At 52.3% G+C, this 24,317-nt stretch overlaps 1 protein-coding gene across 1 annotated transcript in view; it reads right to left on the bottom strand.

Moving 5' to 3' along the window:
* exoc4 (exocyst complex component 4) overlaps positions 1 to 24,317 on the bottom strand; it is a gene marked incomplete at its 3' end in the record, with an annotated part of 213,325 nt that overhangs the window by 174,889 nt on the left and 14,119 nt on the right. Inside the window, 3 exon segments of the mRNA XM_055912558.1 lie at positions 5,312 to 5,558; positions 14,688 to 14,797; positions 18,516 to 18,709. Coding sequence (XP_055768533.1) covers positions 5,312 to 5,558; positions 14,688 to 14,797; positions 18,516 to 18,709 — 551 coding nt within the window.

Raw genomic sequence — 24,317 nt, forward strand, 5'->3', positions numbered from 1 at the left:
GGGGCCAAAAAAACCAAGTGTTCATCTCAGCTGAAGGTAAGTGCTTTCTTAAGTGCCGTCATTATATCCCTTCTCTTCCAGTATCTTTTGCTTTCCTGTTTATTTTCTGCGGAGTGAATGAATGCTGAGGGAAAAAGCAGAGGCTGGGTCTTGGCTTTTTGGATTACTCCATTTCCTTAAATGAGGGAGTTATGAATAACGTGCGGGGAAACAGCTGGAATTGATCCAATGGGGTACAATAGAAGTGGAGGAGAAAACAGTGAAACAGCTTGCAATGAACGGACTGGGAGATGGAGAACAGAGGAGGCTGAGGAGATGGAGAACAGAGGAGGCTGAGGAGATGGAGAACAGAGGAGGCTGAGGAGATGGAGAACAGAGGAGGCTGAGGAGATGGAGAACAGAGGAGGCTGAGGAGATGGAGAACAGAGGAGGCTGAGGAGATGGAGAACAGAGGAGGCTGAGGAGATGGAGAACAGAAGAGGCTGAGGAGATGGAGAACAGAAGAGACTGAGGAGATGGAGAACAGAAGAGACTGAGGAGATGGAGAACAGAAGAGACTGAAGAGATGGAGAACAGAAGAGAATGAGGAGAGGGAGAACAGAGGAGGCTGAGGAGAGGGAGAACAGAAGAGACTGAGGAGAGGGAGAACAGAGGAGGCTGAGGAGAGGGAGAACAGAGGAGGCTGAGGAGAGGGAGAACAGAGGAGGCTGAGGAGAGGGAGAACAGCGGAGGCTGAGGAGATGGAGAACAGAGGAGGCTGAGGAGATGGAGAACAGATGAGGCTGAGGAGATGGAGAACAGAAGAGGCTGAGGAGATGGAGAACAGAGGAGGCTGAGGAGATGGAGAACAGATGAGGCTGAGGAGATGGAGAACAGAGGAGGCTGAGGAGATGGAGAACAGAAGAGACTGAGGAGATGGAGAACAGAAGAGACTGAGGAGATGGAGAACAGAAGAGACTGAGGAGATGGAGACACAGAAGAGACTGAGGAGATGGAGAACAGAAGAGACTGAGGAGATGGAGAACAGAAGAGACTGAGGAGATGGAGAACAGAAGAGACTGAGGAGATGGAGAACAGAAGAGACTGAGGAGATGGAGAACAGAAGAGACTGAGGAGATGGAGAACAGAAGAGACTGAGGAGAGGGAGAACAGAAGAGACTGAGGAGAGGGAGAACAGAGGAGGCTGAGGAGAGGGAGAACAGAAGAGACTGAGGAGAGGGAGAACAGAGGAGGCTGAGGAGAGGGAGAACAGAGGAGGCTGAGGAGAGGGAGAACAGCGGAGGCTGAGGAGATGGAGAACAGAGGAGGCTGAGGAGACTGAGGAGCGGGAGAAGAGAGGAGAGGAAGAACAGAGGAGGCTGAGGAGATGGAGAACAGAGGAGGCTGAGAACAGAGGAGACTGAGGAGAGGGAGAACAGAGGAGGCTGAAGAGAGGGAGAACAGAAGAGACTGAAGAGATGGAGAACAGAAGAGAATGAGGAGAGGGAGAACAGAGGAGGCTGAGGAGAGGGAGAACAGAAGAGACTGAGGAGAGGGAGAACAGAGGAGGCTGAGGAGAGGGAGAACAGAGGAGGCTGAGGAGAGGGAGAACAGAGGAGGCTGAGGAGAGGGAGAACAGCGGAGGCTGAGGAGATGGAGAACAGAGGAGGCTGAGGAGATGGAGAACAGATGAGGCTGAGGAGATGGAGAACAGAAGAGGCTGAGGAGATGGAGAACAGAGGAGGCTGAGGAGATGGAGAACAGATGAGGCTGAGGAGATGGAGAACAGAGGAGGCTGAGGAGATGGAGAACAGAAGAGACTGAGGAGATGGAGAACAGAAGAGACTGAGGAGATGGAGAACAGAAGAGACTGAGGAGATGGAGACACAGAAGAGACTGAGGAGATGGAGAACAGAAGAGACTGAGGAGATGGAGAACAGAAGAGACTGAGGAGATGGAGAACAGAAGAGACTGAGGAGATGGAGAACAGAAGAGACTGAGGAGATGGAGAACAGAAGAGACTGAGGAGAGGGAGAACAGAGGAGGCTGAGGAGAGGGAGAACAGAAGAGACTGAGGAGAGGGAGAACAGAGGAGGCTGAGGAGAGGGAGAACAGAGGAGGCTGAGGAGAGGGAGAACAGCGGAGGCTGAGGAGATGGAGAACAGAGGAGGCTGAGGAGACTGAGGAGCGGGAGAAGAGAGGAGAGGAAGAACAGAGGAGGCTGAGGAGATGGAGAACAGAGGAGGCTGAGAACAGAGGAGACTGAGGAGAGGGAGAACAGAGGAGGCTGAAGAGAGGGAGAACAGAGGAGGCTGAGGAGAGGGAGAACAGAGGAGGCTGAGGAGATGGAGAACAGAGGAGACTGAGGAGAGGGAGAACAGAGGAGGCTGAGGAGAGGGAGAACAGAAGAGGCTGAGGAGATGGAGAACAGAGGAGGCTGAGGAGATGGAGAACAGAGGAGGCTGAGGAGATGGAGAACAGATGAGGCTGAGGAGATGGAGAACAGAGGAGGCTGAGGAGATGGAGAACAGAGGAGGCTGAGGAGATGGAGAACAGAAAAGACTGAGGAGATGGAGAACAGAAGAGACTGAGGAGATGGAGAACAGAAGAGACTGAGGAGATGGAGAACAGAAGAGACTGAGGAGATGGAGAATAGAAGAGACTGAGGAGAGGGAGAACAGAAGAGACTGAGGAGAGGGAGAACAGAGGAGGCTGAGGAGAGGGAGAACAGAAGAGACTGAGGAGAGGGAGAACAGAAGAGACTGAGGAGAGGGAGAACAGAAGAGACTGAGGAGAGGGAGAACAGAGGAGGCTGAGGAGAGGGAGAACAGAGGAGGCTGAGGAGAGGGAGAACAGAGGAGGCTGAGGAGAGGGAGAACAGCGGAGGCTGAGGAGACTGAGGAGAGGGAGAAGAGAGGAGAGGAAGAACAGAGGAGGCTGAGGAGATGGAGAACAGAGGAGGCTGAGAACAGAGGAGACTGAGGAGAGGGAGAACAGAGGAGGCTGAAGAGAGGGAGAACAGAGGAGACTGAGGAGAGGGAGAACAGAGGAGGCTGAGGAGAGGGAGAACAGAGGAGGCTGAGGAGAGGGAGAACAGAGGAGGCTGAGGAGAGGGAGAACAGAGGAGACTGAGGAGAGGGAGAACAGAGGAGGCTGAGGAGAGGGAGAACAGAAGAGGCTGAGGAGATGGAGAACAGAGGAGGCTGAGGAGATGGAGAACAGAGGAGGCTGAGGAGATGGAGAAGAGAGGAGGCTGAGGAGATGTACCTCACCTCCCCTGTTCTTACCTCACCTCAGACACATACAGTACCTCACCTCCCCTGTTCCTACCTCACCTCAGACACATACAGTACCTCACCTCCCCTGTTCCTACCTCACCTCAGAGACATACAGTACCTCACCTCCCCTGTTCCTACCTCACCTCAGTCACATACAGTACCTCTCCTCCCCTGTTCCTACCTTACCTCAGAGACATACAGTACCTCTCCTCCACTGTTCCTACCTCACCTCAGACACATACAGTACCTCACCTCCACTGTTCTTACCTCACCTCAGACACATACAGTACCTCTCCTCCACTGTTCCTACCTCACCTCAGACACATACAGTACCTCACCTCCCCTGTTCCTACCTCACCTCAGACACATACAGTACCTCTCCTCCACTGTTCCTACCTTACCTCAGACACATACAGTACCTCACCTCCACTGTTCCTACCTCACCTCAGAGACATACAGTACCTCACCTCCCCTGTTCCTACCTCACCTCAGACATACAGTACCTCACCTCCACTGTTCCTACCTCACCTCAGACACATACAGTACCTCACCTCCCCTGTTCCTACCTCACCTCAGACACATACAGTACCTCACCTCCACTGTTCCTACCTCACCTCAGACACATACAGTACCTCACCTCCACTGTTCCTACCTCACCTCAGACACATACAGTACCTCTCCTCCACTGTTCCTACCTCACCTCAGACACATACAGTACCTCACCTCCCCTGTTCTTACCTCACCTCAGACACATACAGTACCTCACCTCCCCTGTTCCTACCTCACCTCAGACACATACAGTACCTCTCCTCCACTGTTCCTACCTCACCTCAGACACATACAGTACCTCTCCTCCACTGTTCCTACCTCACCTCAGACACATACAGTACCTCTCCTCCACTGTTCCTACCTCACCTCAGACACATACAGTACCTCTCCTCCCCTGTTCCTACCTTACCTCAGAGACATACAGTACCTCTCCTCCACTGTTCCTACCTCACCTCAGACACATACAGTACCTCACCTCCACTGTTCTTACCTCACCTCAGACACATACAGTACCTCTCCTCCACTGTTCCTACCTCACCTCAGACACATACAGTACCTCACCTCCCCTGTTCCTACCTCACCTCAGACACATACAGTACCTCACCTCCACTGTTCCTACCTCACCTCAGACACATACAGTACCTCACCTCCACTGTTCCTACCTCACCTCAGACACATACAGTACCTCACCTCCCCTGTTCCTACCTTACCTCAGACACATACAGTACCACACCTCCCCTGTTCCTACCTCACCTCAGACACATACAGTACCTCACCTAACCCATGCCTACCTCACCTCAGACACATACAGTAACTCTCCTCCACTGTTCTTACCTCTCCTCCACTGTTCCTACCTCACCTTAGCCAGTGAGTTGGACAAAACTATACACCCAAAGGCCCTGTTTGAAAACCCACAATATATCCTTCCTTCCCTCCTTGAAGAAATCACAAATTCCACATGATTGGATGGGTAAAAATCTAGGGTTTCACGTCATAGCTCTCACCTATCCAGTCATGTGAGATTAGTGGTCACTTCAAGGAAGGAAAGATGCATTTCATTTTCACATTTTCAAACAGAGCCAATGTCCCCAAACCCCGTCCCCTTATCATTTATTCTGCTCCACCTACACCTTTTCTCACTGAATAACCAAACCCATTTCCCCCCCTCCCTCTTTCCTCACCTGAGCTGTCACTCTGTGGCCAGGCTCTCCTCTCTGGTAGGCATGGTCTGCTATCCCATCATCCACCCCTACACCTCCACCCCTACCTGCATCCCGCCTTCCCTCCACCCCCATCCCTACCTCTATCCCTACCTCCACCCCTACCTGCATCCCGCCTTCCCTCCACCCCCATCCCTACCTCCACCTCCACCCCTACCTGCATCCCGTCTTCCCTCCACCCCCACCCCTACCTCTATCCCTACCTCCACCCCTACCTGCACCCCGCCTTCCCTCCCCCTCCACCCCTCCATCCCACCTTCCAGCCTTCCCTCCAGCCCTCCCTACCTGGGCTGGCTCTCTGTGGCTAGGTTCTCTCCTCTCTGGTAGGCGTGATCAGCTATCTGGGTAGTGGATCTCTTCAGTATCTGCTTCAGCTCAGGCTCCAGGCGCTCCATGATGGCCTTGATAGCCTCCGGGATCTTCTTGAGCTTGGCCAGGCCTTTGATGAGGACGCCCATGAACTCTTGGGTGTTCTCCTCCGGGTGCACGTCAGGGTCCTCGCGGGCCTCGTGGTGCGCCTGAAGCTCACGCACTGAAAGAGGGAGTGACACGGAGTGAGAGAGAAGTGAGAGAGAAGTAGAGATGGATAGATAGAAAACATGGGAAGTGACGGAGGGAGAGAGAGATACTAGAGCTACAGGATGTGGTACTATTTGAAAGCCATCATACTCATGAAACATGAAAGAATGAGTTGTTATAGTTGTAACCAACATCATCCTAGTCCCTACTGTCATCTCTTTCCTCTCAATGCTATACAGTCGTGGCCACAAGTTTTGAGAATGACACAAATATAAAATGTTCAAAGTCTGCTGCCTCAGTTTGTATGATGGCAATTTGCATAAACTCCAGAATGTTATGAAGAGTGATCAGAAGAATTGCAAAGTCCCTCTTTGCCATGCAAATGAACTGAATCCCCAAAAAATATTTCCACTGCATTTCAGCCCTGCCACAAAAGGACCAGCTGACATCATGTCAGTGATTCTCTCGTTAACACAGGTGTGAGTGTTGACGAGGACAAGGCTGGGGATCACCCTGTCATGCTTATTGAGTTCGAATAACAGACTGGAGAGGGCCTCCCGGGTGGCACAGTGGTCTAGGGCACTGCAACGCAGCGCTAGCTGTGCCACCAGAGACTCTGGGTTCGCGCCCAGGCTCTGTCGCAGCCGGCCGCGACCGGGAGGTCCGTGGGGCGACGCACAATTGGCCCAGCGTCGTCCGGGTTAGGGAGGGTTTGGCCGGTAGGGATATCCTTGTCTCTTTGCGCACCAGCGACTCCTGTGGCGGGCCGGGCGCAGTGCACGCACGGTGTTTCCTCCGACACATTGGTGTGGCTGGCTTCCGGGTTGGATGCGCGCTGTGTTAAGAAGCAGTGCGGCTTGGTTGGGTTGTGTTTCGGAGGACGCATGGATTTCGACCTTCGTCTCTCCCGAGCCCGTACGGGAGTTGTAGCGATGAGACAAGATAGTAACTACTAACAATTGGATACAACGAAATTGGGGGGAAAAAGGGGGGAAAAATTCCAAAATAAAAAGAATAACAGACTGGAAGCTTCAAAAGGAGGATGGTGCTTGGAATCATTGTTCTTCCTCTGTCAACCATGGTTACCTGCAAGGAAACACGTGCAGTCATCATTGCTTTGCACAAAAAGGGCTTCACAGGCAAGGATATTGCTGCCAGTAAGGTTGCACCTAAATCAACCATTTATCGGATCATCAAGAACTTCAAGGAGAGCAGTTCAATTGTTGTGAAGAAGGCTTCAGGGCGCCAAGAAAGTCCAGCAAGCGCAAGGACCATCTCCTAGAGTTGATACAGCTGCGGGATCGGGGCACCACCAGTACAGAGCTTGCACAGGAACACAGTGAGGCGAATAATTTTGGAGGATGGCCTGGGGTTAAGAAGGGCAGCAAAGAAGCCACTTCTCTCCAGGAAAAACATCAGGGACAGACTGGTATTCTGCAAAAGGTACAGGGATTGGACTGCTGAGGACCGGGGTAAAGTCATTTTCTCTGATAAATCACATTTCCGATTGTTTGGGGCATCTGGAAAAAAGCTTGTCCGGAGAAGACAAGGTGAGCGCTACCATCAGTCCTGTGTCATGCCAACAGTAAAGCATCCTGAGAACATTCATGTGTGGGGTTGCTTCTCAGCCAAGGGAGTGAGCTCGCTCACAATTTTGCCTAAGACCACAGCCATGAATAAAGAAAGGTGCCAACACATCCTCCGAGAGCAACTTCTCCCAACCATCCAGGAACAGTTTGGTGACGAACAATGCCTTTTCCAGCATGATGGAGCACCTTGCCATCAGGCAAAAGTGATAACTAAGCGGCTCGGGGAACAAAACATCAATATTTTGGGTCCATGGCCAGGAAACTCCCCAGACCTTAATCCCATTGAGAACCTGTGGTCAATCCTCAAGAGGCGGGTGGACAAACACAAATTCTGACAAACTTCAAGCATTGATTATGCAAGAATGGGCTGCCATTAGTCAGGATGTGGCCCAGAAGTTAATTGACAGCATGCCAGGGCGGATTGCAGAGGTCTTGAAAAATAACTTCATGTAATTGTAAATAAAAGCCTTTGACACTTGTCAAATTCTTGTAATTATACTTCAGTATTCCATAGTAACATCTGACAAAAATATCTAAAGACACTGAAGCAGCAAACTTTGTGGAAATTAATATTTGTGTCATTCTCAAAATGTTTGTCCACGACTGTACAGTAGTATTATCATCACCATAACAACCCCGTACATCTCACCACTCACTACTAGGCTTTCAGCTCTTCCTCGTCATCACTAACTTGTGAGTGTTTGGATCAAATGAAAACATTCCCACAACACTTCTTCACCTTTACCTCCCTGTTCAGCACCTCAACCCCCCCCCCCTCCCTCCCTCCCTCCCTCCCTCCCTCCGACCTCGCTGTATTAGCTTGCTAAATTGAGAGTAACAGCACGGCTACATTCTAATTCTAGTCTGATGATACAGCCTCCGTTTTCCCTTCAAAGCGTTGTAAGTGGAGTACGTTAAGAGAGTTAATGTTTATGTGACGTTAATAGACTTTATTTCTCCTGCCAGCGACTGTAGTTTTTTCACGTCATAAGCACTATAATTACCAGCTGCTAAATGATGTGCGCTGAGGCCATTAGACGAAGCAGCGTTGTCGACAAAAGCTGGAGAGTTATGCTGTCGTCATCGCGGCACATGGCACTTAGCACACGGCGGCGGCTAATTGCTTGCGTTTTGCCGTAATAATGCGAGAGGAAAGTGCAGTTAGCGCAGGGAAATGACTTAGGCCCTGGGTGTGAATTAAGCGGCTTCTCTCTTCTCTCTTCTCTTACCTGAGTTAGTCAACTGACTCCATCAACAAACAGCAGCAATTATAGGGGAGAGAGTCATCAGTGGGATGGTAGGCTCAGAGGAAGAGAGAGGGGGTTGGTAGAGGGAAGATTGGCAGAAGGACAGAGGTATGGGGAGGGGTTAGGCGTTTCTAAGGCTGGCATTGCGACTGTATTGGGGGTGTGGCTGGGAAAAGGATAGAGGTTAGTGGGGCGAAGAAGAGTGGGGGTCTGCTAATGGCATAGGGACAGAGGTTAGCGGGGCGAAGAAGAGTGGGGGTCTGGTAATGGCATAGGGACAGAGGTTAGCGGGGCAAAGAAGAGTGGGGGTCTGGTAATGGCATAGGGATAGAGGTTAGTGGGGAGAGGAAGAGTGGGGGTCTGGTAATGGCATAGGGACAGAGGTTAGCGGGGCGAGGAAGAGTGGGGGTCTGGTAATGGCATAGGGACAGAGGTTAGCGGGGCAAAGAAGAGTGGGGGTCTGGTAATTGGCATAGGGACAGAGGTTAGTGGGGTGAGGAAGAGTGGGGGTCTGGTAATAGCATGGTAATGGCATAGGGATAGAGGTTAGTGGGGAGAGGAAGAGTGGGGGTCTGGTAATGGCATAGGGACAGAGGTTAGTGGGGAGAGGAAGAGTGGGGGTCTGGTAATGGTATAGGGACAGAGGTTAGTGGGGCGAGGAAGAGTGGGGGTCTGGTAATGGCATAGGGATAGAGGTTAGTGGGGAGAGGAAGAGTGGTGGTCTGGTAATGGCATAGGGACAGAGGTTAGTGGGGAGAGGAAGAGTGGGGGTCTGGTAATGGTATAGGGACAGAGGTTAGTGGGGAGAGGAAGAGTGGTGGTCTGGTAATGGCATGGTAATGGCATAGGGATAGAGGTTAGTGGGGAGAGGAAGAGTGGTGGTCTGGTAATGGCATAGGGACAGAGGTTAGTGGGGAGAGGAAGAGTGGGGGTCTGGTAATGGCATAGGGACAGAGGTTAGTGGGGAGAGGAAGAGTGGTGGTCTGGTAATGGCATGGTAATGGCATAGGGATAGAGGTTAGTGGGGAGAGGAAGAGTGGTGGTCTGGTAATTGGCATAGGGACAGAGGTTAGTGGGGTGAGGAAGAGTGGTGGTCTGGTAATGGCATGGTAATGGCATAGGGACAGAGGTTAGTGGGGAGAGGAAGAGTGGTGGTCTGGTAATGGTATAGGGACAGAGGTTAGTGGGGCGAGGAAGAGTGGGGGTCTGGTAATGGCATAGGGACAGAGGTTAGCGGGGCAAAGAAGAGTGGGGGTCTGGTAATTGGCATAGGGACAGAGGTTAGTGGGGTGAGGAAGAGTGGGGGTCTGGTAATGGCATGGTAATGGCATAGGGACAGAGGTTAGTGGGGAGAGGAAGAGTGGTGGTCTGGTAATGGTATAGGGACAGAGGTTAGTGGGGCGAGGAAGAGTGGGGGTCTGGTAATGGCATAGGGACAGAGGTTAGAGGGGTGAGGAAGAGTGGGGGTCTGGTAATGGCATAGGTACGGAGGAGGGGCTATGGAGCTGTAACAGACACAGTACACCTGTAGCTAGCAGTAGGGTGTCTAACTGACCAGGTACCGGGGCACACCTGACCTGACAGGGAAGGAGGGTTCAGGCTTGCATTCAAACAAACGTGTTAGGATGGGTTGAGTGGGTGGGTAGGTTGGGTGGGAGGGTAGGGTGGGGCCTGGGAGAACGTGGGAGAAAGTTAGAGATAGAGAGAGAAAGAGAGAGAGAGATTACCTAGATCTTAATCAAAAATAACTAGACCAGAGAGAAGCTTTTCTTTTTACCTTTATTTAACTAGGCAAGTCAGTTAAGAACAAATTCTTATTTACAATGACGGCCTAGGAACAGTGGGTTAACTGCCTTGTTCAGGGGCAGAACAACAGATTTTTACCTTGTCAGCCTGATCTTGCAACCTTTCGGTTACTGGTCCAACGCTGTAACCACTAGGCTACCTGCCGCCTTGGGCATCTTAATCATCTTGTTTGTGATTTTGCAGCTCCACAACCAGGGAATGTTATCAACACACTATAACAAACTCCACAACCAGGGAATGTTATCAACACACTATAACAAACTCCACAACCAGGGAATGTTATCAACACACTATAACAAACTCCACAACCAGGGAATGTTATCAACACACTAACAAACTCCACAACCAGGGAATGTTATCAACACACACTAACAAACTCCACAACCAGGGAATGTTATCAACACACACTAACAAACTCCACAACCAGGGAATGTTATCAACACACTATAACAACCTCCACAACCAGGGAATGTCATCAACACACTATAACAACCTCCACAACCAGGGAATGTTATCAACACACTATAACAAACTCCACAACCAGGGAATGTCATCAACACACTATAACAAACTCCACAACCAGGGAATGTCATCAACACACTATAACAAACTCCACAGCCAGGGAATGTTATCAACACACTATAACAAACTCCACAACCAGGGAATGTTATCAACACACACTAACAAACTCCACAACCAGGGAATGTTATCAACACACTATAACAAACTCCACAACCAGGGAATGTTATCAACACACTATAACAAACCCCACAACCAGGGAATGTCATCAACACACTATAACAAACTCCACAACCAGGGAATGTTATCAACACACTAACAAACTCCACAACCAGGGAATGTCATCAACACACTATAACAAACTCCACAACCAGGGAATGTTATCAACACACTATAACAAACTCCACAACCAGGGAATGTCATCAACACACTATAACAACCTCCACAACCAGGGAATGTTATCAACACACTATAACAAACTCCACAACCAGGGAATGTCATCAACACACTATAACAACCTCCACAACCAGGGAATGTTATCAACACACTATAACAAACTCCACAACCAGGGAATGTTATCAACACACTAACAAACTCCACAACCAGGGAATGTTATCAACACACTATAACAAACTCCACAACCAGGGAATGTTATCAACACACTAACAAACTCCACAACCAGGGAATGTCATCAACACACTATAACAAACTCCACAACCAGGGAATGTTATCAACACACTATAACAAACTCCACAACCAGGGAATGTTATCAACACACTATAACAAACTCCACAACCAGGGAATGTTATCAACACACTATAACAAACTCCACAACCAGGGTATGTTATCAACACACACTAACAAACTCCACAACCAGGGAATGTTATCAACACACTATAACAAACTCCACAACCAGGGAATGTTATCAACACACTATAACAAACTCCACAACCAGGGAATGTTATCAACACACTATAACAAACTCCACAACCAGGGAATGTTATCAACACACTATAACAAACTCCACAACCAGGGAATGTTATCAACACACACTAACAAACTCCACAACCAGGGAATGTTATCAACACACTATAACAAACTCCACAACCAGGGAATGTTATCAACACACTATAACAAACTCCACAACCAGGGAATGTTATCAACACACTATAACAAACTCCACAACCAGGGAATGTTATCAACACACTAACAAACTCCACAACCAGGGAATGTCATCAACACACTATAACAAACTCCACAACCAGGGAATGTCATCAACACACTATAACAAACTCCCCTGTAGACGCTGTATTACCAGAGGTAACTGTTCCTCTGTGGCTTATGAGCATAATGAATGTTATCCACCCCACTGTGCTGACAGGAATACATGGTGACTAATGGGAGATATGGGGTGGCAGCTGATTATGATGTTATGAAAACGTATGAACGAGTATGATAATGCCCTAATAATGATGTGATGCATGTACTGGTATGATAATGCCCTAATAACGCTGTGACGTATGCACCAGTATGGACTGATAATGCTGTGATATATGCAAGAGTATGATAATACCCCGATAATGCCGTGATGCACGTACTAGTATGATAAGGCCCTGATAATGATGTGGTGCACGTACTAGTTTGATAATGCCCTAATAATGTTGTGATGTATGCACTAGTATGATTATGCTCTAATGCTGTGATGTATGCACTAGTATGATAATGGCCTAGTAATGTTGTGATGTACGTACTATTATGATAATGGCCTAGTAATGCTGAGATGCATGCACTGATAATGCTGTGATGTATGTACTATCATGATAATGCAGTGATGTATGTACTATTATGATAATGCCCTAATGCTGTGATGTACATACTATTATGATAATGGTCTAATAATGCTGTGATGGACAGTATGTACTATTATGATAATAGCCTAATAATCCCGTGATGTATGTACTGTGCTGCAAGGGGGAGGAAATACGAGGCATAGATGGAAGCAGGGAGAAGGTGTGTGTGTATCAGCGTGCGTGCTTTAGTGTTTCTGTGTGTGTGTGCATGTGCTCGCTGGCATGTAAATGCCATCAGTGGAGTGTGTGTGAGAGACAGTGTTATGTATGAGGTGTGTTGCGCCTGTAGCGTTCTCTGGTACACACCCCTAATGACATGCTAATGGATGTAGTAACTGCAGCAGTACAGATCCCTGCTAATGATTTCATTATCACTAGGAGCATCGGCAGTGGAACTACGGTAGAACACTAACCTGACAACTCTACCACTGTGCTATCCAGGAGACAACTATGTTCCAATAGTTCTCATCAAATCTCCACAGTCTCTCTCTCCATCTACACCATGTTCTCTTTTCTATCTATCCATCTCCTCTCCCTTTCTCTTTTCCACTCAATATCCAGTTCTCTCCAGTTTCTTCCCCACATTATCTCACTGGCTCTCTACCCTTTCCCACCTCTCGCTGTCCCCGTCCCTTCCTCTCTCTGTCCCCGTCCCTTCCTCTCTCTGTCCCCGTCCCTTCCTCTCTCGCTGTCCCCGTCCCTTCCTCTCTCGCTGTCCCCGTCCCTTCCTCTCTCGCTGTCCCCGTCCCTTCCTCTCTCGCTGTCCCCGTCCCTTCCTCTCTCGCTGTCCCCGTCCCTTCCTCTCTCGCTGTCCCCGTCCCTTCCTCTCTCGCTGTCCCCGTCCCTTCCTCTCTCGCTGTCCCCGTCCCTTCCTCTCTCGCTGTCCCCGTCCCTTCCTCTCTCGCTGTCCCCGTCCCTTCCTCTCTCGCTGTCCCCGTCCCTTCCTCTCTCGCTGTCCCCGTCCCTTCCTCTCTCGCTGTCCCCGTCCCTTCCTCTCTCGCTGTCCCCGTCCCTTCCTCTCTCGCTGTCCCCGTCCCTTCCTCTCTCGCTGTCCCCGTCCCTTCCTCTCTCGCTGTCCCCGTCCCTTCCTCTCTCGCTGTCCCCGTCCCTTCCTCTCTCGCTGTCCCCGTCCCTTCCTCTCTCGCTGTCCCCGTCCCTTCCTCTCTCGCTGTCCCCGTCCCTTCCTCTCTCGCTGTCCCCCTCCCTTCCTCTCTCGCTGTCCCCCTCCCTTCCTCTCTCGCTGTCCCCGTCCCTTCCTCTCTCGCTGTCCCCGTCCCTTCCTCTCTCGCTGTCCCCGTCCCTTCCTCTCTCGCTGTCCCCGTCCCTTCCTCTCTCGCTGTCCCCGTCCCTTCCTCTCTCGCTGTCCCCGTCCCTTCCTCTCTCGCTGTCCCCGTCCCTTTCTCTCTCGCTGTCCCCGTCCCTTTCTCTCTCGCTGTCCCCGTCCCTTTCTCTCGCTGTCCCCGTCCCTTTCTCTCGCTGTCCCCGTCCCTTTCTCTCGCTGTCCCCGTCCCTTCCTCTCGCTGTCCCCGTCCCTTCCTCTCGCTGTCCCCGTCCCTTCCTCTCGCTGTCCCCGTCCCTTCCTCTCGCTGTCCCCGTCCCTTCCTCTCGCTGTCCCCGTCCCTTCCTCTCGCTGTCCCCGTCCCTTCCTCTCGCTGTCCCCGTCCCTTCCTCTCGCTGTCCCCGTCCCTTCCTCTCGCTGTCCCCGTCCCTTCCTCTCGCTGTCCCCGTCCCTTCCTCTCGCTGTCCCCGTCCCTTCCTCTCGCTGTCCCCGTCCCTTCCTCTCTCTGTCCCCGTCCCTTCCTCTCTCTGTCCCCGTCCCTTCCTCTCTCTGTCCCCGTCCCTTCCTCTCTCTGTCCCCGTCCCTTCCTCTCTCTGTCCCCGTCCCTTCCTCTCTCTGTCCCCGTCTCTTCCTCGTCTCCCACCCCTTCCATGACCCCCTTCTTCCTCTCTCATCCAGTAGTATTCCTAAAGCCATTCTACTGGTGGTAATGAAGTAAGGCCAGCACAATCAATTGCACCAAAACATTCCTTTATTAGGTTGGTATAGTGTGCATACCCTCATTTAGTACTGCTGTATTCAGCCAAGCAGCCGTGCATAATGGATGTGTGTTGGACTACCAAGGCTACTTACTGCTGGTGGTCCCTGGGGTGCTGAACTGGGAGGAGTCCATCAGCTTGCGAGGGGTGGACAGGCTGCTGACGTCCAGCTGGGGCAGAGGGGACGTGTCTTTGGTTGTAGAGCTGGGGAGAGTTGAGAAGAGCATCATCAGTCACCGTCATCACCATCATCCTCGTTACAAATTCAATAAATCAAAAAAAAATTGCATTTATTTTCAATGACTTCTCACTAAACTGAAAAGTAAAAGCTACTTATTTCAAAATGTTAAATTAAAATCACTTCCTGAATTGTCTGGCTTCAATTTAAACTGAGCCCAACCCTGCTACACACAATGACTATATTCACCTGAGAGACAAGCAGAACTTTATAATGAACCTGTTAACAACCTGGATGAACAGAGTCAGCCATGTACCTACCTCCACACAGTGTTGAGTGGAGCCCTGACCTGTACCTCCACACAGTGTTGAGTGGAGCCCTGACCTATACCTCCACACAGTGTTGAGTGTAGCCCTGACCTGTACCTCCACACAGTGTTGAGTGGAGCCCTGACCTGTACCTCAACACAGTGTTGAGTGGAGCCCTGACCTATACCTCCACACAGTGTTGAGTGTAGCCCTGACCTGTACCTCCACACAGTGTTGAGTGGAGCCCTGACCTGTACCTCCACACAGTGTTGAGTGGAGCCCTGACCTGTACCTCCACACAGTGTTGAGTGGAGCCCTGACCTGTACCTCCACACAGTGTTGAGTGGAGCCCTGACCTATACCTCCACACAGTGTTGAGTGGAGCCCTGACCTGTACCTCCACACAGTGTTGAGTGGAGCCCTGACCTGTACCTCCACACAGTGTTGAGTGGAGCCCTGACCTGTACCTCCACACAGTGTTGAGTGGAGCCCTGACCTATACCTCCACACAGTGTTGAGTGGAGCCCTGACCTGTACCTCCACACAGTGTTGAGTGGAGCCCTGACCTGTACCTCCACACAGTGTTGAGTGGAGCCCTGACCTGTACCTCCACACAGTGTTGAGTGGAGCCCTGACCTGTACCTCCACACAGTGTTGAGTGTAGCCCTGACCTGTACCCCCACACAGTGTTGAGTGGAGCCCTGACCTGTACTTCCACACAGTGTTGAGTGTAGCCCTGACCTGTACCTCCACACAGTGTTGAGTGGAGCCCTGACCTATACCTCCACACAGTGTTGAGTGGAGCCCTGACCTATACCTCCACACAGTGTTGAGTGTAGCCCTGACCTGTACCTCCACACAGTGTTGAGTGGAGCCCTGACCTATACCTCCACACAGTGTTGAGTGTAGCCCTGACCTGTACCTCCACACAGTGTTGAGTGGAGCCCTGACCTGTACCTCCACACAGTGTTGAGTGGAGCCCTGGCCTGTACCTCCACACAGTGTTGAGTGTAGCCCTGTACCTCCACACAGTGTTGAGTGGAGCCCTGTACCCCCACACAGTGTTGAGTGGAGCCCTGACCTGTACCTCCACACAGTGTTGAGTGGAGCCCTGACCTGTACCTCCACACAGTGTTGAGTGGAGCCCTGACCTGTACTTCCACACAGTGTTGAGTGGAGCCCTGACCTGTACCTCCACACAGTGTTGAGTGGAGCCCTGACCTGTACCCCCACACAGTGTTGAGTGGAGCCCTGACCTGTACCCCCACACAGTGTTGAGTGGAGCCCTGACCTGTACCTCCACACAGTGTTGAGTGGAGCCCTGACCTGTACCTCCACACAGTGTTGAGTGTAGCCCTGACCTGTACCTCCACACAGTGTTGAGTGTAGCCCTGACCTGTACCTCCACACAGTGTTGAGTGTAGCCCTGACCTGTACCTCCACACAGTGTTGAGTGTAGCCCTGACCTGTACCTCCACACAGTGTTGAGTGGAGCCCTGACCTGTACCTCCACACAGTGTTGAGTGTAGCCCTGACCTGTACCTCCACACAGTGTTGAGTGTAGCCCTGACCTGTACCTCCACACAGTGTTGAGTGGAGCCCTGACCTGTACCTCCACACAGTGTTGAGTGGAGCCCTGACCTGTACCTCCACACAGTGTTGAGTGGAGCCCTGACCTGTACCTCCACACAGTGTTGAGTGGAGCCCTGACCTGTACCTCCACACAGTGTTGAGTGGAGCCCTGACCTGTACCTCCACACAGTGTTGAGTGGAGCCCTGACCTGTACCTCCACACAGTGTTGAGTGGAGCCCTGACCTGTACCTCCACACAGTGTTGAGTGGAGCCCTGACCTGTACCTCCACACAGTGTTGAGTGTAGCCCTGACCTGTACCTCCACACAGTGTTGAGTGTAGCCCTGACCTGTACCTTCACACAGTGTTGAGTGGAGCCCTGACCTGTACCTTCACACAGTGTTGAGTGGAGCCCTGACCTGTACCCCCACACAGTGTTGAGTGTAGCACTGACCTGTACCTCCACACAGTGTTGAGTGTAGCCCTGACCTGTACCTCCACACAGTGTTGAGTGTAGCCCTGACCTGTACCTCCACACAGTGTTGAGTGTAGCCCTGACCTGTACCTCCACACAGTGTTGAGTGTAGCCCTGACCTGTACCTCCACACAGTGTTGAGTGGAGCCCTGACCTGTACCTCCACACAGTGTTGAGTGTAGCCCTGACCTGTACCTCCACACAGTGTTGAGTGTGGCCCTGACCTGTACCTCCACACAGTGTTGAGTGTGGCCCTGACCTGTACCTCCACACAGTGTTGAGTGGAGCCCTGACCTGTACCTCCACACAGTGTTGAGTGGAGCCATGCTTAGTGAGTGTTGAGTGGAGGTGGGTTGTTCTTACCAAACCTCCATTATACAGGAGCTTTAACCTGTCACTCTAAGACCCCAACTAATACATCACTCTACAGTACGTCACAGCACAGACACCACACTGCTGTACACACAACAATCACACACACAGAGAAAAAGACACCAATCACACACACGCCAATAAAGACACTACACACACACACACACACACACACACACACACCTAGCATGAATTAACAACCATCAAAACAACAGGCTTCATTGCTGGAGAGGTGGGTGACCTGCATCAGCCTAATGTGTTGTGATGCTGCATCTTGGTTTAGAATCAGCATGCGGGTGGCAGCCGTCGCTCCACACAGCGTTCTAACATGTCCCAAATGGCACCTGCATAGTGCACTACACAGTGTATTACTTTTTAAAGTAGTGCACTAAGTAGGGAATAGGGTGCCATTTGGGACACCCCGGTGGTGTTGGTATGATAATCCTCCCGATGCTAATGTGGGTTATGACGCGGTCGTCGACAAACCAAAACCCACATTATCATTCTACAGCGCGTCATCTCTGGTCCCTCATGAATGAATCAGATGTGTTTGCACTAAGTGGTGAGACGGGGACGGTGTCACTAGAAGTTTAGACTAGCTAATGTAAACACTGAGAGACAACATGTGTAGCGTGGAACTGTGCTGTGTGGGATTAGAGGAGTGGAGGTTCAACACTGACTTGTCTCATGTTATGGTATTTCATTTAATGATTTCAACTAGTTTTCCCCCAATTATACATTTACTTCCAACGCAGAGTGAACACCCACACACTTCAGACTCCCAAAGCTTTTATTTTGAAGTGAAAGACTACTTCCAATCTCTACTGAGATCTGGTGTTTGAGTTCTTGCCCTACTATTCTAGAATACTGCAAATGATGAACATGACATTCCCTCTGTTGACTGCACTTGAAGTGGGATTGACCCCCACTCTGATCTCCCTGACCTCACAGCGTGTTCCTAACAACTCACACCTCCGCCACCCTCCCAAACTCTCTCCCCGCCCCCAGGCCACTCACCCGCCATGGCGTCCCTGGTTCTTGTCCTTGTTCTTGGTCCCCAGGCGGCTGGTAGACTTGATGTAGAGGTGCCGGTGCAGCTCGTCGATGAGGACCACGTGGATGTTGAGCTTCTTACTGTGGAGCTCCAGACGCAGGTCCCCCAGACCCTCCACCTGCAGCAGGGGGCCCTCCAGAGACTCCACCGCTGACACCTGCACGAGGGGGACCACAGGAGACACACCTGAATAGATCTATACACCTTGGAATGTAGGGGAGACCTGAACACAGCTCCAGGTACCTGGTATATTATCCACTAGTACTCACTGTGTATCTGAATACACCTGGCAACACTTCAGAATACAGTACTTTGATGAGGACCACAGGGACATGTTTATTAGGGCACGCCATGGAAAACTGTTTCAAACGTAATCAATAATGAATCTAAATCTTCACAGTCATAAACAAGATGTGGATATAATTGGCTAGTTTAATTGGTACCTAATGGACTTGAGTATTTAGAGAAAGTTTATTTGAACTGTAAATCTGAACCATGTCTGTTCACACATTACACCTCACAGGTTGTCAGACGGGTTGTTAGACCGGTTACTAGACAGACAAATAATACACCACCAACACCACCAATGTAACTACAGTGTATCCTCTGTGTTAACACTGCTGCTGTAAGTAGAACGTTCTACATGTTTTACATTGTAGTCATTTGGCTTTCTCTCCGTCCCTCTCTCTCCGTCCGTCCGTCCGTCCCTCTGTCCGTCCGTCCGTCCCTCTCTCTGTCCGTCCGTCCGTCCCTCTCTCTCTCCGTCCGTCCGTCCCTCTCTCTCTCTCTCCGTCCGTCCGTCCGTCCCTCTCTCCGTCCGTCCGTCCGTCCCTCTCTCCGTCCGTCCGTCCGTCCGTCCCTCTCTCCGTCCGTCCGTCCCTCTGTCCGTCCGTCCGTCCGTCCGTCCGTCTCTCTGTCCGTCCGTCCGTCCGTCTCTCTGTCCGTCCGTCCGTCCGTCCCTCTCTCCGTCCGTCCCTCTCTCCGTCCGTCCGTCCGTCCCTCTCTCTGTTCTTCCGTCCGTCCGTCCGTCCGTCCCTCTCTCTGTCCGTCCGTCCGTCCGTCCCTCTCTCTGTCCGTCCGTCCGTCCGTCCCTCTCTCTGTCCGTCCGTCCGTCCGTCCCTCTCTCTGTCCGTCCGTCCGTCCGTCCCTCTCTCTGTCCGTCCGTCCCTCTCTCTGTCCGTCCGTCCCTCTCTCTGTCCGTCCGTCCCTCTCTCTGTCCGTCCGTCCCTCTCTCTGTCCGTCCGTCCCTCTCTCTGTCCGTCCGTCCCTCTCTCTGTCCGTCCGTCCCTCTCTCTGTCCGTCCGTCCCTCTCTCTGTCCGTCCGTCCCTCTCTCTGTCCGTCCGTCCGTCCGTCCCTCTCTCTGTCCGTCCGTCCGTCCGTCCGTCCCTCTCTCTGTCCGTCCGTCCGTCCGTCCCTCTCTCTGTCCGTCCGTCCGTCCGTCCCTCTCTCTGTCCGTCCGTCCGTCCGTCCCTCTCTCTGTCCGTCCGTCCGTCCGTCCCTCTCTCTGTCCGTCCGTCCGTCCGTCCCTCTCTCTGTCCGTCCGTCCCTCTCTCTGTCCGTCCGTCCCTCTCTCTGTCCGTCCGTCCCTCTCTCTGTCCGTCCGTCCCTCTCTCTGTCCGTCCGTCCCTCTCTCTGTCCGTCCGTCCCTCTCTCTGTCCGTCCGTCCCTCTCTCTGTCCGTCCGTCCCTCTCTCTGTCCGTCCGTCCGTCCGTCCCTCTCTCTGTCCGTCCGTCCGTCCGTCCGTCCCTCTCTCTGTCCGTCCGTCCGTCCGTCCCTCTCTCTGTCCGTCCGTCCGTCCGTCCCTCTCTCTGTCCGTCCGTCCGTCCGTCCCTCTCTCTGTCCGTCCGTCCGTCCGTCCCTCTCTCTGTCCGTCCGTCCGTCCGTCCCTCTGTCCGTCCGTCCGTCCGTCCCTCTCTCTGTCCGTCCGTCCGTCCGTCCCTCTCTCTGTCCGTCCGTCCGTCCGTCCCTCTCTCTGTCCGTCCGTCCGTCCGTCCCTCTCTCTGTCCGTCCGTCCGTCCGTCCCTCTCTCTGTCCGTCCGTCCGTCCGTCCCTCTCTCTGTCCGTCCGTCCGTCCGTCCCTCTCTCTGTCCGTCCGTCCGTCCGTCCCTCTCTCTGTCCGTCCGTCCGTCCGTCCCTCTCTCTGTCCGTCCGTCCGTCCGTCCCTCTCTCTGTCCGTCCGTCCGTCCGTCCCTCTCTCTGTCCGTCCCTCTCTCTGTCCGTCCCTCTCTCTGTCCGTCCCTCTCTCTGTCCGTCCCTCTCTCTGTCCGTCCCTCTCTCTGTCCGTCCCTCTCTCTGTCCGTCCGTCCGTCTCTCTCTCTGTCCGTCCGTCCGTCCGTCCCTCTCTCTGTCCGTCCGTCCGTCCCTCTCTCTGTCCGTCCGTCCGTCCCTCTCTCTGTCCGTCCGTCCGTCCCTCTCTCTGTCCGTCCGTCCGTCCCTCTCTCTGTCCGTCCGTCCGTCCCTCTCTCTGTCCGTCCGTCCGTCCCTCTGTCCGTCCGTCCGTCCCTCTCTCTGTCCGTCCGTCCGTCCCTCTGTCCGTCCGTCCGTCCGTCCCTCTGTCCGTCCGTCCGTCCCTCTCTCTGTCCGTCCGTCCGTCCCTCTCTCTGTCCGTCCGTCCGTCCCTCTCTCTGTCCGTCCGTCCGTCCCTCTCTCTGTCCGTCCGTCCGTCCCTCTCTCTGTCCGTCCGTCCGTCCCTCTCTCTGTCCGTCCGTCCGTCCCTCTCTCTGTCCGTCCGTCCGTCCCTCTCTCTGTCCGTCCGTCCGTCCCTCTCTCTGTCCGTCCGTCCGTCCCTCTCTCTGTCCGTCCGTCCGTCCCTCTCTCTGTCCGTCCGTCCCTCTCTCTGTCCGTCCGTCCGTCCGTCCCTCTCTCTCTATGTCCGTCTGTCCCTCTCTCGATCTCTCCCTCCCTCCCTCCTCCCGTCTCAGTTTTCATTAGCATTGTGGTTATGGCGTGTTTATATTTAATAAATCTTCATGGTGGTAAATGAGTGTTTTTTATTAGAGTGGGTTAATGGCTGGATGATAGCGCTCCAGAGAGCCATCACAGACTGTGTGTGTATCACCGGGCGGGACGGACAGGAGGAAAGGAAGGGAGGGACATAGGTCAAGTATGTGTTGATGCAAATCAGTGCAGCATTAGCCAAAAGATGTGCTAATGCTGTGCATGATCAGCCCCCGTCAGCTTAATAGAATAACGCTGCATGCCTCTGTGTTCCTCACTGTGTGGTGTAGGTGTACGTGTGTGTGTATGCATATACTGTAACTAATTGAGTGGGTGTGACCAATGTGTATGCGTCTGAGTGTATGTCTATAAGTACGTGTGTGTCAACAGTCCACAAGTGCGTGCATGTGTGTATGCCTTGTGTGTGTGTCCTTGAGTGTGCGTGTGTGTCCGCAAGTGTGTGTGTGTGACTCATTACCAGTGGGCCGGGATGACAGAAGAAGGCTGGTTAACATCGTTAGGGAGCCCCGGCTGTCAAGCTAATCAACTATACGAGGCTTCCTGAGAGTTAGCAGGATGGGGAGAGGGAGAAGAGGGGGACACACAGGAGGGGGAGGATAGAAGGGGAACATGTGACAGCCCGTCACTGGCCTCTCTGGTGCACACTGGGCTCAGACTGTGTGTGTGTGTGTGTGTGTGTGTGTGTGTGTGTGTGTGTGTGTGTGTGTGTGTGTGTGTGTGTGTGTGTGTGTGTGTGTGTGTGTGTGTGTGTGTGTGTGTGTGTGTGTGTGTGTGTGTAGGTTAGGAGTGGAGAAGAGAGACTTTTTTTGGAAAGTGAACCAGTCCTGTCCCTCACTAACCCCATGGGGTCTTGTAACACTGCCATTCAGCTGAGGCAGAAAGAGAGCAGTGGGAATACTAATAGTCAAGCAGAGAGAGAGAGAAGACAGAGAGAGAGCGGAGGGAGGGCTAGAGGAGGAGGGGATGGAAGGAGAGTGTGAAAGTGAGGGAGACGCTAATCTGACAGATGAGCAGGGTAATGAGTGACAGCATGTCTGGAATGAACACATCAGGGAGTCTCACAGGATTGACAGAGAAAGGATGGATTTACAACAGACCGGAGAGAGAGGAGAGAGCTGAGAGAGAGAGGAGAGCTGAGAGAGACGAGAGAGAGAGCAGAGAGCTGAGAGAGAGCTGAGAGAGAGAGGAGAGAGCTGAGAGAGAGAGGAGAGAGCGAGTAGAGAGCTGAGAGAGAGAGGAGAGTGAGAGGAGAGAGCTGAGAGAGAGGAGTAGAGAGCTGAGAGAGCTGAGAGTGAGAGGAGAGAGCTGAGACGGGGTGGAGAGCTGAGAGAGGGGGGGAGAGAGCTGAGAGAGGGGGGGAGAGAGCTGAGAGAGGGGGGAGAGAGCTGAGAGAGGGGGAGAGAGAGCTGAGAGAGGGGGGGAGAGAGCTGAGAGGGGGGGGGAGAGCTGAGAGAGGGGGGGAGAGAGCTGAGAGGGGGGGGGGAGCTGAGAGGGGGGGGGGAGCTGAGAGGGGGGAGAGAGCTGAGAGGGGGGAGAGAGCTGAGAGAGGGGGAGAGCTGAGAGAGAGGGGAGAGCTGAGAGAGAGAGAGGAGAGAGCTGAGAGAGAGAGAGGAGAGAGCTGAGAGAGCGAAGAGAGCTGAGAGAGCGAGGAGAGAGCTGAGAGAGAGAGAGGAGAGAGCTGAGAGAGAGAGGAGAGAGCTGAGAGAGAGAGGAGAGAGCTGAGAGAGGGGGGAGAGAGCTGAGAGAGGGGGGAGAGAGCTGAGAGAGGGGGGAGTGATAGGAAGAGAGGGAGATCTGAGACGGTGGAAAGGGAGAGCAAAACAATGAGTTAACCAATAAAAAGGAGAGAGACAGACAGAGAGATAACTGTTGCAGCCTCTCTCCTACTGAGAGGCAAATTGAAACACCTAGCTTGAAATGGACACTGACAGTCTTCTGTGAAAGCAATGTAATGAGGCACAGACCTGACTCACTGAGTTTCCTTAGATTAGCCTCCGTCAGACTGTTCCAGGGACAGCTTCAACTTGAGTTAGGGTCAACATCAGCTCTAGTCTAGCACCTATCAAACAAGATAGGATCCTTCTTGCATAGAGTACAGTTGCCCAGTTCCAATACTGTTATAAATCCATCCTTCTTTCCTGGAGGTCACTGATCTAACACAGTTGGATATGTGAGAGCAAGGACTCCACACCATTACAGAGGCTTGGGCCAGTGGAGGCTGGTGGGAGGAGCTGTAGAAGGCCGGCTCATTGTAATGGCTAGAATGGAGTCAAACATGTGGTTTCCATATGTTTGATACTTTCCATTTTTATTCCATTCTAGCCATTACAATAAGCATGTCCTTCTATAGCTCCACCCACCAGCCTATTTGTTCATGCAGGGATTTCCGGGGGAAACTGGAATAGCACACAAGGGGGCGCTAAAAACACACAAAAACATTGCTTTCCCAGAATACAAATAAAAATTGCACAAGTAATAGCGAACTCGTATAGAAGATGTTAGCTAAATGCTAACAAGCGAAAATGAACATAAACTAATTGCAGACAGGCAAATCCAGCTCATGAAGTTATACATGCATAGCTAGTTGCTACCGAATGTCCTTTCAGTGAGTGTGGACATTTACAGGCGAAAGTGAATGAGAGCAAGTGCAAATAAACAAAGTAGTGATGCATGTTTTTCAGAGGGGAGAGCAGCATGTGAACACGGAGCAGAGGGGAGAGCAGCATGTGAACACGGAGCAGAGGGAAGAGCAGCATGTGAACACGGAGCAGAGGGAAGAGCAGCATGTGAACACGGAGCAGAGGGG

This window comes from Salvelinus fontinalis, unplaced genomic scaffold, assembly GCF_029448725.1.
Source record: "Salvelinus fontinalis isolate EN_2023a unplaced genomic scaffold, ASM2944872v1 scaffold_0181, whole genome shotgun sequence".
Classification (NCBI taxonomy): Eukaryota; Metazoa; Chordata; class Actinopteri; order Salmoniformes; family Salmonidae; genus Salvelinus; species Salvelinus fontinalis.